Raw genomic sequence first — 14,365 nt, forward strand, 5'->3', positions numbered from 1 at the left:
TATACACATGTATCATGGAACACTGCTCAGCGCAAAAAAGGAACAAACTATTGATATATAACAACTTGAATGAATCTCCAGGGAATTATACTAAGTGAGAAAAACTGATCCCAAACAGTTGCATACTGTATAATTCCATTTACATAACATTGGTAAAATGACACAATTTTAGAAATGGATGCAGGAACAAGGTGGGTATGATTATGAAAAGGCAAAGCAAGGGATCTCGATTCTGGAGATAAACACACAAACCTGCACATGTAATAGAAATGTACAGAACTAAACACACAGATATACATAAATGAGTAGAAGAAACACTGAGCAAATCTGAAAAAGATCGATGATTCTATTAATATCCTGCTTATGATATTGTACTATAGTTTGTAAGATGCTATCATTGAGGGAAACAGGGTAAAGGCTACACAGGAGTTCCCTAAAGTAGTTCTTAGAACTGTAATGAATCTACAGTTATCTCCATAAAAATTTCGATTAAAAAAATTTTTTAAAGGTTGGCTTAGGAAGGTAGTAGCCCTGGGGTCTTAGTTTCTTTCACAGTTTAATTCAAACAGTGTGGCTAGCATGAGGGTCAAATGACTTACATTTGGGACATCAACTGCTACCTCCCTCATGGCACTGGGTCTGATGTCATTCATCCCCTGCAAGAAATCTTTCAGAGTAATATTCACCAATCCAGCCATCTTGCTATCAGGGAGGTTAGGTTGTTTCCTCAAGACTCTCCGCAAGGCATGAAGACCTTCAAAGAGGAAAGTAATATAAGTTTTATCTTCTACCTCATAAATACATACTGATCCGATAGAAACAACAACAAAAACCCAAACCTCAGGCATATTATAACATTTAAATTTTGTGTGTTTGCATATAGCAGTGGGAGGGTGGAGAGGGAGGTGGAATAACATGGGGGGATAAAAGCAAAAATCTAACTGCTTAGTTTTGGCAGTGAAAATATGACAAACTTATCTTAATAGATGTTTTACATACGTGAAATAAAATTTAAAAAACACCACCCATAAAAAAGAACATAAAGTGGGTCAAAATAATTTGTTTGGAGAATTTCTTTGAAAAGAGTAAAATATTAAAACAGTAACATATTTTTTGCCCTGCCCTTTTTGCTAACATATACAAATCAGAGTTACAGGTTTTGTAAGATATTGGCAGAACATCTTGAAGGAAATGTTCAGCATGCAGTTGGAAATGTGGTTTTGGAATTCAAGGGAGAATCAAACTTCAGAGTTATATGTATATATATGAAAAATTATAGGAGAAGAGACCTATAAAAGGGAAGCTAGAGAGGGATCCCAGGAACGGGGGAGCCTGGTGGGCTGCCATCTATGGGGTCGCACAGAGTCGGACACGACTGAAGCGACAGCAGCAGCAGAGAGGGATCAGGATGGAAGAATGGTGGCTGAAGTTTCAATCTTAGGAAAGTTAATCATTTGAGGAGCATAGAAAGAAATGATGGTGTAAGACAAGAGAGAGAATAGGCAGAGACAGAGAGATAGTAAAATGTCACAAAGCTAAAAAATGATTAACCAAGTCAGAGTTAGACGCAAAATAATTATAAAAAGATCATGCTGACCTAAAAAGTTAAAGATATTACATTCTTTATTTTTGCTATTTGCTTGGAGTTTAAACACTGACAGAACTGAATGCCCCAACTCATCCTCCACCCCCAAATCTAAATTGCCAGATTTAAAGCCTTTTGATCTGTGACAAGAATCTCTAGTCTAGAGGGCAGCAAAGTGCCCCTGTGCTCTCTGCTTTAGGGTCTTTTGTAATGAAGTGCTATATTTATGTTCCAATACAAATCAAGTTCCAGTCTGAAGAATTTAAGCCTCAGAGACCTCTTGGAAATCCAGTCTGAATAACTGAACTTGCCCTGGGACACTAGCTAGCTCTATCATTTTTAATGTCTTTTGTTTAAAACGTTATGCCTCAGTGAATTTTGCCAAATTAAAATGATACCATAATAGTCATTTTACTTGCTTTCATTTATTTGAACTTTGAAACAGAAGCAATGGTGAAAGGAAGGCAAACATAAATCCCCTGGAACAAAAGTTTGGCTATCTTTCCTTTTTACTAAAGAAAACTAGTGAATACTAGGACACCACTCAGAAAACAGATACATAATAATCTTTCCCAAGGAAAATGTCATTGTGAGTCTAATATTCATGGAGGTCTCTGAGATAATACCTAACTAGAAAAAAAGCTACAAAAGAGGAAATCAAGGATATTATGTAAAAAGATCACTATTTTCTAGGGAAATTTTCTTAGGCCATTCTCTGAAATCTAAAGTCTGTAAGTCACTTATTTAAGTCTAATAAATACCCACTTGGTTTTCTGCCTTCCAAAAACACTGAAAGGTAATTTATTTTAAAAAAAAATTAATTTATTTGCCTGCATCGGTCTTAGTTGCAGCACGCAGGATCTTTAGTTGTAGCATGTGGGATCTAATTCCCTGATCAGGGATTGAACTCAGGTCTCCTGCATTGGGAGTGCAGAGTCTTAGCCACTGGACCACAAGGGAAGTCCCTGAAAGATAATTCTTCTTCATGTCTTTCAAATTTCTACTTTTCTTTCCAGCATTAACTGCCTCTCTTATAGACTATCTTTTCAAGGATGTTTGTACAGAGGAAGATAGAATGCCTCCCTCCAAAGCAAAGGGCAGATATACTTACTGCCCATTACAAAAGGTTCAGGTTCCCTAAGCTTAGGGTTCTCCTCCTGTGATGCCACCTTATACAGATTCAGATGTCACCCAGTCTTCGTTGTGTCTCTCTGGAGCAAATTCTGCTGCTCTGGCTATTTCTGTTGCTATAAGTAACTGTCTATCCTTTGAGTCTGACCCAGGAATACTGTGTCTTCTGCAAGAACTTATGATCCTTGTTAGCTCACAAGTAGGATAAAATCTCAAACCCTTCACAGCTCTTGACATGAAAATAAAAGTTTACTTTAAACTAGGTTGTTTCACTGAACAATAAACCTTTTAGTTAAACAGTATAACAGCATAATAAACTAAATAAGTAAAACTTCAGTAATAATGCACTGGTTGTAAGGCACCTTGGTGACCTGAAAGAACGTAAGCAGTGTGAAAAAAAAAAACATGAATGGAAGTGATAAAAAGACCAAAAGAATTGAACACTTCTTCATATTTCAAATGGCTATCTGGTAATACTTGTCAACATTTCTAATTTAGATCAGATACCTTACTGATACTGATATACTAAAAACTGAAACAAAGGAAGTAGTCTAATAATTTTTCAAAATTTATGGCATAAGGCAAAAAGTTTGACAATAAAAGAAATCAAAATTTTAATTTGAGAAAGGGATTTGGAAAAGACAGGAAGTATATGGGATTTTCAATTGAAATATAGTTGCTTTACAATGTTGTGTTAATTTCTGCTGTATAGCAAAGTGATTCAGTTATGCATATATATGCTCTTTTTTTAAATATTCTTTTCCATTATGGTTTATCATAGGATACTGAACACAGTTCTCTGGGCCATACAGTAGGACCTTGCTGCTTATCTATTCCATATATGAAAGCCTACATCTGCTCACCCCAACTCCCCACTCCTTTCCTCCCCTTACTTGCTCCTCTTTGGCAAACACCAGTCTGTTCTCCATGTCCATGATTCTGTTTCTGTTTCATAGATAGGTTCACTTGTGGCACATTTTAGATTCCAAATATAAGTGATATTATATGGAATCTGTGTTTCTCTTTCTGGTTAGTATAATAATCTCTGGTTATACCTATGTTGCTGAAAATGGCACTGTTTCATTCTTTTGTATGGCTGAGTAGTATTCCACTCTACCTATGTACCACATCTTTATCTATTCATCTGTTGAAGGACATTTGGGCTGTTTCCATGTCTTGGCAATTGTGAACAGTGCTGCTATGAACACAGTGGTACATGGGTATTGTTGAATTATACCTCTGTCTGGATATAGTTAAAGATTGCTGGATCACATGACAAAGCTATTTTTAGTTTTATGAGAAACTTCTACACTGCTTTTCACAGTGACTACACCAAATTAAAAGCAATATATGGTTTTTGAAAACACACACAATATTATAATATAAATGTATACTTTTAAAACAACAAAACCTCTACAAATTCAAATACAAACTACAGAACATAGAACTGGGCAAAAACTTCATGTCTACGAGGACAGCAAGGGAAGAGCAGTAATTCCCAGAGGAGACAGAAAAGGTAAAAGAATAAAGCAGCCTAGAGTTTAAGAAGGGTGTCACCAGGATGGCAGAAAAGGGTGACTTTGACCTTATCTCCTCTCACAAGGATACCCAAATTAATCTATTTACAGAGCAACTATCTATGAGGACAACCTGAGGACTAACAGAAAAGATTTCTACAACTAAAGATAAAAAGAAGGAACTATGAGACAGTAGGAGGGACAGAGATGCAACATAGTTAATACCCATACACCTAGCAGTCCGTCCGTCCGTTCAGTCGCCCAGTCGTGTCCGACTCTTTGCAACCCCATGAATCACAGCATGTCAGGCCTCCCTGTCCATCACCAATTTCCGGAGTTCAACCAAACTCATGTCCATCAAGGCGGTGATGCCATCCAGCCATCTCATTCTCTGTTGTCCCCGTCTCCTCCCGCCCCCAATCACTCCCAGCATCAGAGTCTTTTCCAATGAGTCAACTCATTGCATGAGGTGGCCAAAGTATTGGAGTTTCAGCTTTAGCATCAGACCTTCCAATGTGAACACCCAGGATTGATCTCCTTTAGAATGGACTGGTTGGATCTCCTTGCAGTCCAAGGGACTCTCAAGAGTCTTCTCCAGCACCACAGTTCAAAAGCATCAATTCTTCGGCGATCAGCTTTCTTCAAAGTCCAACTCTCACATCCATACATGACCACGGGAAAAACCATAGCCTTGACTAGACGGACCTTGGTTGGCAAAGTAATGTCTCTGCTTTTTAATATGCTATCTTGGTTGGTCATAACCTTCTTTCCAAGGAGTAAGCGTCTTTTAATTTCATGGCTGCAATCAGCATCCACAGTGATTTTGGAGCCCAAAAAAATAAAGTCTGACACTGTTTCCACTGTTTCCCCATCTATTTCCCATGAAGTGATGGGACCAAACAAAGATGCCACGATCACTGTTTTCTGAATGTTGAGCTTCAAGCCAACCTTTTCACTCTCCTCTTTCACTTTCATCAAGAGGCTTTTGAGTTCCTCTTCACTTTCTGCCATAAGGGTGGTGTCATCTTCATATCTGAGGTTATTGATATTTCTCCCGACAATCTTGATTCCAGCTTGTGCTTCTTCCAGCCCAGCGTCCCTCATGATGAACTCTGCTTATAAGTTAAATAAGCAGGGTGACAATATACAACCTTGATGAACTCCTTTTCCTATTTGGAACCAGTCTGTTGTTCCATGTCCAGTTCTAACTGTTGCTTCCTGACCTGCATACAGGTTTCGCAAGAGGCAGGTCAGGTGGTCTGGTATTCCCATCTCTTTCAGAATGTTCCAGAGTTTATTGTGATCCACACAGTCAAAGGCTTTGTCATAGTCAATGAAGCAGAAATAGATGTTTTTCTGGAATTCTCTTGCTTTCTCCATGATCCAGCAGATGTTGGCAATTTGATCTCTGGTTCCTCTGCCTTTTCTAAAACCTACTTGAACATCTGGAAGTTCACGGTTCACATATTGCTGAAGCTCTATACAGTTAGCAAAAACAAGACCAGGAGCTGACTGTGGCTCAGATCATGAACTCCTTATTGCCAAATTCAGACTGAAATTGAAGAGACTAGGGAAAACCACTCGACAATTCAGATATGACCTAAATCAAATCCCTTATGATTATACAGTGGAAGTAAGAAATAGATTTAAGGGACTAGATCTGATAGACAGAGTGCCTGATGAACTATGGACGGAGGTTCGTGACACTGTACAGGAGACAGGGACCAAGACCATCCCCATGGAAAAGAAATGCAAAAAAGCAAAATGGTTGTCTGAGGAGGCTTTACAAATAGCTGTGAAAAGAATAGAAGCGAAAAGCAAAGGAGAAAAGGAACGATATAAGCATCTGAATGCAGAGTTCCAAAGAATAGCAAGGAGAGATAAGAAAGCCTTCCTCAGCGATCAATGCAAAGAAATAGAGGAAAACAACAGAATGGGAAAGTACAGAGATCTCTTCAAGAAAATTAGAGATACCAAGGGAGCATTTCATGCAAAGATGGGCTCGATATAGGACAGAAATGGTATGGAACTGACAGAAGCAGAAGATATTAAGAAGAAGTGGCAAGAATACACAGAAAAACTGTGTATTCTTCCAAGATAATCACGACGGCATAATCACTCACCGGGAACCAGACATCTTGGAATGTGAAGTCAAGTGGGCCTTTGAGAGCATCACTATGAACAAAGCTAGTGGAGGTGATGGAATCCCAATTGAGCTATTTCAAATCCTGAAAGATGATGCTGTGAAAGTGCTGCACTCAATATGCCCGCAAATTTGGAATACTCAGCAGTGGCCACAGGACTGGAAAAAGGTCAGTCTTCATTCCAATCCCAAAGAAAGGCAATGCCAAAGAATGCTCAAACTACCGCACAATTGCACTCATCTCACACGCTAGTAAAGTTATGCTCAAAATTTTCCAAGCCAGGCTTCAGCAATATGTGAACCGTGAACACCTAGGAGTAGGAGGGTGACCCATAAACAGAAGAATAATCACAATTACAAAATTCTCCCCAAGGAGTGAGGTGCCCAAGCCCCACACCAGGCTCCCCAGCCTGGGGATCCTGCACTAACTGAGAAGGGAAGACAAGCCCCCAGAACATATGGCCAGCAGGGCTTCCCTACAGTAGAGTCAGTTCAGTTCAGTTCAGTTCAGTTTAGTCGCTCAGTCGTGTCCGACTCTCCATGACTCAATGAATCACAGCACGCCAGGCCTCCCTGTCCATCACCAACTCTCAGAGTTCACTCAAACTCATGTCCACAGAGTCGGTGATGCCATCCAGCCATCTCATTCTCTGTCGTCCCCTTCTCCTCCCGCCCCCAACCTTTCCTCATGCGATAAGTTGACAGTAGAGTCAGAGGGTTGTACAAAACAGAGAGTCTGCTCTTAAACGGGTCAGGTGCAATTTCACACACTATGGGTCCAGTACAAAGGCAGTAATTTCAAATGAGCCTGAGTCAGATCTACTTGCTAATCTTGGAGAACCTTCTAGAAAGGTGGGAGGCAAATGAAATTTCTGCTGGAAACACAGATGCTGGCAGGAGTCATTATTTAGGAGCTCACTTTATCATGAGGACAGTGGTGCTTGCCAGTACTACTGTGGAGTCCTTCCTCTAGCATATTAGTGCCAGGGGCTTACCACCCACTAGTGGGCCAGCACCAGACCCTATTCCCCTGGGACTCCCAGTCACACCAGGATCCTGCCCTGCCTGTGAGCAGACCATCTCCAGTCCCAGAATATCCTGAGCTTCATAGCTAGTCAGCTTAGAACCCAACTGCACATACCAGCAGGCCAGTAGCTACTCATGAGAGGGACTGGCTGGCAACTGATCTGGGGACAGTTCTGCCTCCTAGTACACCAGCAGCAGTCGGCCTCACCAAAACAGGGGGACCTGTGCAGCCCACATAGGGGTCACACCCTAAAGCATGTATTAATAGCTCTAGTGACTAGAGGGGAGTGTGCTGCTGGGCCCCACAGAGCATCACCTACAAAAGGCTACTTCTCCAAAATCACTCAATACAATTGACCTGTATTGTCAACTCTACTGATACACAGGAAAAACAAAACAAAAAAACAGCAAAATATGCAAAATGAGGAAACAGAGGAGTACGTTCCAAACAAAGGAATAGGGCAAAACCTCAGAAACAGGACTAAACAAAGGGGAGATGTGCAATCTACTTAATATGGAGTTAGGTAATAATCACAAATATGCTCAATTAACTCAGGAACAGAGTGGAGGAATAGTGAAAATTTTAACAGAAATAAAATATAATGAAGAGAACAGAGGTAAAGAATACAATAAATAATAATATCCAAAATAAATGTATACAGTTACAAACTTCTATTCCTCAAAGACACTATAAACAGAGGAATTATTTCTTTAAAAGCAACACAATAGAAAAATTGAATAGATATTTGATAGGCATGTCACAGGCTTCCCTGGTAGCTCAGCTGGTAAAGAATCCACCTGCAATGCTGAAGACCCCAGCTTGATTCCTGGGTCAAGAAGATTCCTTGTAGAAGGGATACGCTGCCCACTCCAGTATTCTTGGGCTTCCCTGGTGGCTCAGTTGGTAAAGAATTTGCCTGCAATGTGGGAGGCCTGGGCTTGATCCCTGGCCTGGGAAGATCCCCTAGAAGAGGGCATGGCTACCCACTCCAGTATTCTAGCCTGGAGAATCCCCATGGACAGAGGGGCCTGGACGGCTACAGTCCATGGGGTCACAAAGGGTCAGACACGACTGAGCAACAAGCACAGTACAGCAGTAGGCATGTCACAAGAGAGGATATCTAAATGGACAATACATATATAAAAAAGTGTTCAACACAGCATCAAAGAAATAAAACCACAATGAAATTTTGTTAAAAAAAAAAAACAACCCACCAAATGCTGGCAAGAATGAGAAGAAACTAGAATTTTCACACATTACTAGTGGAAGAGTAAATTGATGCAATCACTACAGAAAAGTTTTGACAGCATTTACTAACAAGAGCATACACATATTTCATATCCCAATAATCTCACCCGAGATATAAGGCAACTAGAAATCTGTACATTTGTGCACTAAAAAACTATATGCATGAATATTGATGGCATAATTATTCACAATACTTATACAATAAAATATAGCAATAAAAATGAACTAATGATACACAGAATAAAATGATGAAGCTCTCAAACCATGAGTGAAAGAAGATAGCACAAAAATCATGCTGAACTAATCTATGGTGTTAGAAGCCTTTTGGGTTGAAGTGAGGAGTATTGAATGGGAGAGAATTTGATATAAGTTCTAGGGTACTAATAATGATTTATATCCACTTACCTATATAAATACACTCATGTGATTATATAAATGCATTCACTTTGGAAAATGCATATATCTTATAGTTTATTCATTTTTCTATATATATTTCAGGAAGAAGTTTATTAAAAATACATTAAAAAAGTGAAGTTAAAAGGAAAAAAATTATAAATAAAGACACTACAAAAAAGGGAGAAAAGAACTGGACTTGAGAGACAAGAGCATTCCCTATGTTAATTAATCTGTAAGTATTTTTAAAGAACAGTTCTCAACAAGAGAATCACTATTCTGGACCTGTATTACTTACTTGCCAATTCAGTACTATTCATATTAAAGCAAAGTAAATTATAAAATATTGTCATGAAGCCACTGAGAAGATATAGCCATTGACTACAAGTTACTCTTTCACACGTGTTTTCAATATTAACCCTACTTATATATTCAAAATAGTCACTGAGAAACTCCTACTGTTCTGCTGCTAAGTCACTTCAGTCGTGTCTGACTCTGTGTGACCCCATAGACGGAAGCCCACCAGGCTCCCCACTCCCTGGGATTCTCCAGGCAAGAACACTGGAGTGGGTTGCCATTTCCTTCTCCAATGTGTGAAAGTGAAAAGTGAAAGTAAAGTCGCTCAGTCGTGTCTGACCCTTAGCGACCCCACGGACTGCAGCCTACCAGGCTCCTCCATCCATGGGATTTTCTAGGCAAGAGTACTGGAGTGGCTTGCCATTCCTAGACATATTTAACTTACCCAGCAATGTACTGAGCTCTTTCATGCTACAATACAAAAGCGCAAGAAGGCAGATAAACCTTTCACAGTGCTAACAGTCTAATAGAGAAGACATATTAAAAGAAGTTGTTATTATTATATGCCGTGCCAAGTACAATGACACTGAAAGAACAAAGTGGCACAAAAACATGTCAGGGACATCTAACTCAGTTTAATAGGATTAGTGACAGTCTAGAGTTAGGTAACTCTCACAGAAGTCTTTCAGTATATTCTTTAATTTCACAAATGAAGAGAGACTAAAACGTGTGTACAAGCTCAAGTAGTTAGACCTGAAAAATGAATTGATCAAAAACTGATAATATGGGAATTGAGGCCAAAGAGGCAGTGGAGTAGTCAGATGATAGCATATATAAAGGCCTAGGGAGGGATTGGGGACGGGACGAGATGGGGATGACAGAGAATGAGATGGCTGGATGGCATCACCAACTCGATGGACATGAGTTTGAGTGAACTCCGGGAGTTGTTGTTGGACAGGGAGGCCTGGTGTGCTGTGATTCATGGGGTCGCAAAGAGTCGGACACGACTGAGCGACTGAACTGAAGTGAACTGAGGGACAAGAATGAGCATAACGCTTTAGAGATTACATGGCCCTGAAGAAAAATAAAAGACAAAATCTCTGTCCTTATAAAGTTCATTCTTAGAAAGAAAAAACATGTTCTAAATAAAACTAAATCCAACTCTGTTCATTTGCAGATATGTGAGAAAATGAACAGCAGACTGTCAGAAAGGGAAAATTGAAAGATGGACTACAGATTTTCAAAACTTAACAGGGGATACTGGAAATTCCAGCCATAGGCCTTCAGATTCTTTCTCTATATGAAGTTCAATGTTTCTAGACTCCATATAAAGGTACTGTATTTTATACAAATGCTATTCTTGAAAACAACATAAAGTTGAAACAATTTATATGAATTAAATGTTAAGCGTATATCAGAGCTCGAAAAATTAAAAATATCTGAAGCTATCATGTTATTGTAACCAGTCTTCCATGGTCCCAGATCTGCCACCAGCTCAGGTGTCACTTTACATATAAAACTTAGTTCCTCTGGCCATCAGTTATCTCATTACACAGAAAGAATAAAATATATTTTCTCTATATTATTTTTTTATTTTTAAAATTCTATGATGCTAAGCTTAAATTATTGGACATCACCATTCCTACGGAAGTCATACTCGAATCTATGCCAAGTAATTAAAATTTGAAAAATACATATATTTTAATAAACTGGAAGTAAATAATTAACTACAGGAGCAAATGGACACATGTACATCATCAAAGAATATAGCTTAGGGCAAGCAATCTATGACATTTCCTTTCCTTACTAAGTTTACAGCTGATTTTAAAAATATAAACAAAAACAGAAGCAATACTTCTATGTTCTTAAGAAACACAACTTTGAAGCTAATTAAATGTGTCATTTTGTTTTCATTATTTTATGTTCTAATGATCTCAAAAGTTTTGAAATGGAAAACAAGACGCAAGGAAGAGGAAAAAGGGCAAAATGCCCCAAGCAAGCCCAATGCCAACACATTCTTTCCAGTATATGACATGCTCTCCTTAAGACCCACATCACTCTCCAGATATAATCAGTTCTGGACAAGAGTAATTACTCTAAATTCGTGCTCTTCAAAACCATATGCTCCATATTCAATCAACAAACATCTTGTCCCAAGCACATGGCATCCTAATTTTAACAATTTATGCTTGCTAAATAATAATGTTATTTTTTGAGACTGCAATTAAGTTGCTTCTTAAAAACTAAATTGATCACAGGAGTAATAATGTTTTGTAGAATTACTGTCTACCCTACAGACACTTAATTATATAAAGAAGCAACATGAAACACAGGCATCTGGATCTCAGATTTTAATTTTAAAAGTCATGCATAAAACTTCTGAGTAGTATACTCACGAATATGAAGTCTGAGAGCAACTGTAAAAAAATCTCAAGTCTCTTTTTTTAAAATAAACTTTCCTCAAAGTAGTAGAGCTCCAGTAAATGTCTTATCTGGAGTATTTATTCTCCCTCAACTCAGTATTAAGTATAGACAAGGTGGTAAGTATCACTCGATATATCACTGGGAGAGCTCCATTTCTCACTTCTTATTCATAGAAAAGAAGTTAAACAGAATACTCTCAAAGAGAGTACTGTGGTTCTTGTGTTATTTATATTACAAATGATTGATATAACTTAAACTGATTGCAGAAGCCAAGTCTATTCTGAATCCCCTATCACTTTTAAAAGTTGCTCTTAAAATAATGGCACTATGGAAAGCACCCTGGTCTCAAGACCCAAATTATGGGCCAAGACTTCACTAACTGCTTTGTATTGGTCACATAGTCTGTCTTCATCTGTGAAATTAGGGAATGTACTAAATGATTCTGGGTGAAGTCTTCTAGTTTTATAACTTCACCTGTCCCAGGTTTTAACAAACTTTCCCAAAAATACAGCTTTTAGTTTCAAATTCTCGATATCAAATTATTTACTCATCTGGCTTACCAACCCTATTAAAATGAAGAGTTTTTTAAAAAAGGACAATTGATTAGAGCACAATTCTTATGCCAACAAAGGTTGAAGATCTATGGCTCAGTGGACTAGCGCAAGGCCCATGGAAGAGAAGAACTAGGAAAGTAATGAAGGGATAGAGCCAGATCTGACTTTGATCTGAGGAAAGGGGGCAGGAATGGTGGGCAACCCAACTATATTTATCTCTTTTTTGGAAGATACAAAAACTCTAAATAACACACCATTAAAACTGAAAAAAAAAAATCACAATCGCTGTCTCTTTTCCCTCAACTTTCAATCACCCCTCAATTTATTGCAATCCAGTAGTGAGCCACAGGACCCCACTCTCTTCTAAGGACCTCATGACCTTCCAGGTACTAAGTACTTGATATCCCTGTCGTCTCTATACTGTTGCTCCAGGGTTCACTATTTACTTCCTGTATGATCTTGGTGAAGTTCCGTAACTAAATTTCTGAACTAAGTTTCTTCACCTATACAATGAAGAAAACCATATAAAGGATGCTGTAAGAAAGTATTAACATGTGTTAAGGCACTTCAAACAATGGCTGACACACTAAATACTCAACTGGTGGTAACTAATAATATATTATTTCTAATTACTTTCTCCCTGGAATCTTCCCTCATTTTAGTCACCACTTTTTTGGGTTCTCTTCCCCTCTCTCTTACCATCCTTCAGTCTCCTTCCACTTTTCCCAACAATTCAACCTCTGAATGGTGGTGTGTCCCCAGGATCCCTTCTTTCCTCATTAGCATGTTAAAACCTCTGTGATCATTCACAAATACAACACAAATGTATTATAATCTTACCTGCTGCACTTCCCTGTGCACCCTGAGCTCTATGCTGCTGCTACTGCTAAGTCGCTTCAGTCGTGTCCAACTCTGTGCGACCCCATAAACGGCAGCCCACCAGGCTCTCCTGTCCCTGGGATTCTCCAGACAAGAACACTGAGGTGGGTTGCCATTTCCTTCTCCAATGCATGAAAGTGAAAAGTGAAAGTGAAGTCACTCAGTCGTGTCCTACTCTTAGTGATCCCATGGACCGCAGCCTACCAGGCTCCTCCATCCATGGGATTTTCCAGGCAAGAGTACTGGAGTGGGGTGCCATTGCCTTCTCCATGAGCTCTATGAGGAGAGTCCAATTCTCTCTTACTTGCTGAGGTAGCCTCAGCACCCAGTGCAATGCCTGACTCAAGAAATGAATGAATGAATAAACTTTGTTCATTCTAAGTGATTTCATTCATTTCAATGGCTTCAGTCATCATCTGCTGAGAACTCGCTGACCCATGTATCCAACCAAAACTCTCTCATCTCCAAAACCTGCAATTCAAAGTCCTGAAGGTAAGACAATGTGAAGAATAAAAAGTGATAGAAGGTGGAGGACAGAGTGGGCAGGAAGAAAAATCTCTACAGTCCAGACAAGAGTAATCAAAATAGTTACGATGTTTAAAAAAATCTTTTAAAGTTGAAACTCTGAATAAATCTTGAAAAAGAGCTGACAGGATTTGATAAAGAATAACAAAAAAAGCAGTCAAGCATAACTCTTAGAAATAACTTCCATTTAGAAAGACTGATTTTATTTTTGCGATTGTTTTAATTAGAAAGAAAACCTTTCCTCAAGTTTTCTACTTTTATAGCCTTGGCAAGGCAACTCAGAAAATTTTCCATTAGTGAAGTAAATGGTATATATCACTTAGAGCTTAACCAGAATTTAAACTACCACCTGTTTTCCTAAAACAAACCATTCAACTCCAGTCATTTCAAATGAACAGCAAACGTAATAATTAAGATACCCAAATCACTGACCAAAAAAAATTCTACTTCTTATATAATATCCATAATATTTATGCAGTAGGAAAAATCCCAACATCACAAATATAACTATCACTATATTTCAGATTTATAAACCAGAGGGGAAAATTCATTGCAATATGAAATATTATACTGCATAATTACTGCTTATTTATCCAGCTACAGTAATGAGTAAAGATAGGCTCCCTTATAAAATGCTTTAAT

General features: G+C 38.6%; 1 protein-coding gene across 1 annotated transcript in view; it reads right to left on the minus strand.

The window, feature by feature from the left end:
* AFG2A (AAA ATPase AFG2A) overlaps window positions 1-14,365 on the minus strand; it is a 348,050-nt gene that overhangs the window by 304,785 nt on the left and 28,900 nt on the right. The window contains exon 10 of the mRNA XM_055404743.2: window positions 600-754. Within this exon, the coding sequence (XP_055260718.2) occupies window positions 600-754 (155 nt within the window). The remainder of the gene's footprint in view (window positions 1-599; window positions 755-14,365) is intronic.

This window comes from Moschus berezovskii, chromosome 19 (genome assembly GCF_049115385.1).
Source record: "Moschus berezovskii isolate FMDL1 chromosome 19, NW_MosBer_1.0, whole genome shotgun sequence".
NCBI lineage: Eukaryota > Metazoa > Chordata > Mammalia > Artiodactyla > Moschidae > Moschus > Moschus berezovskii.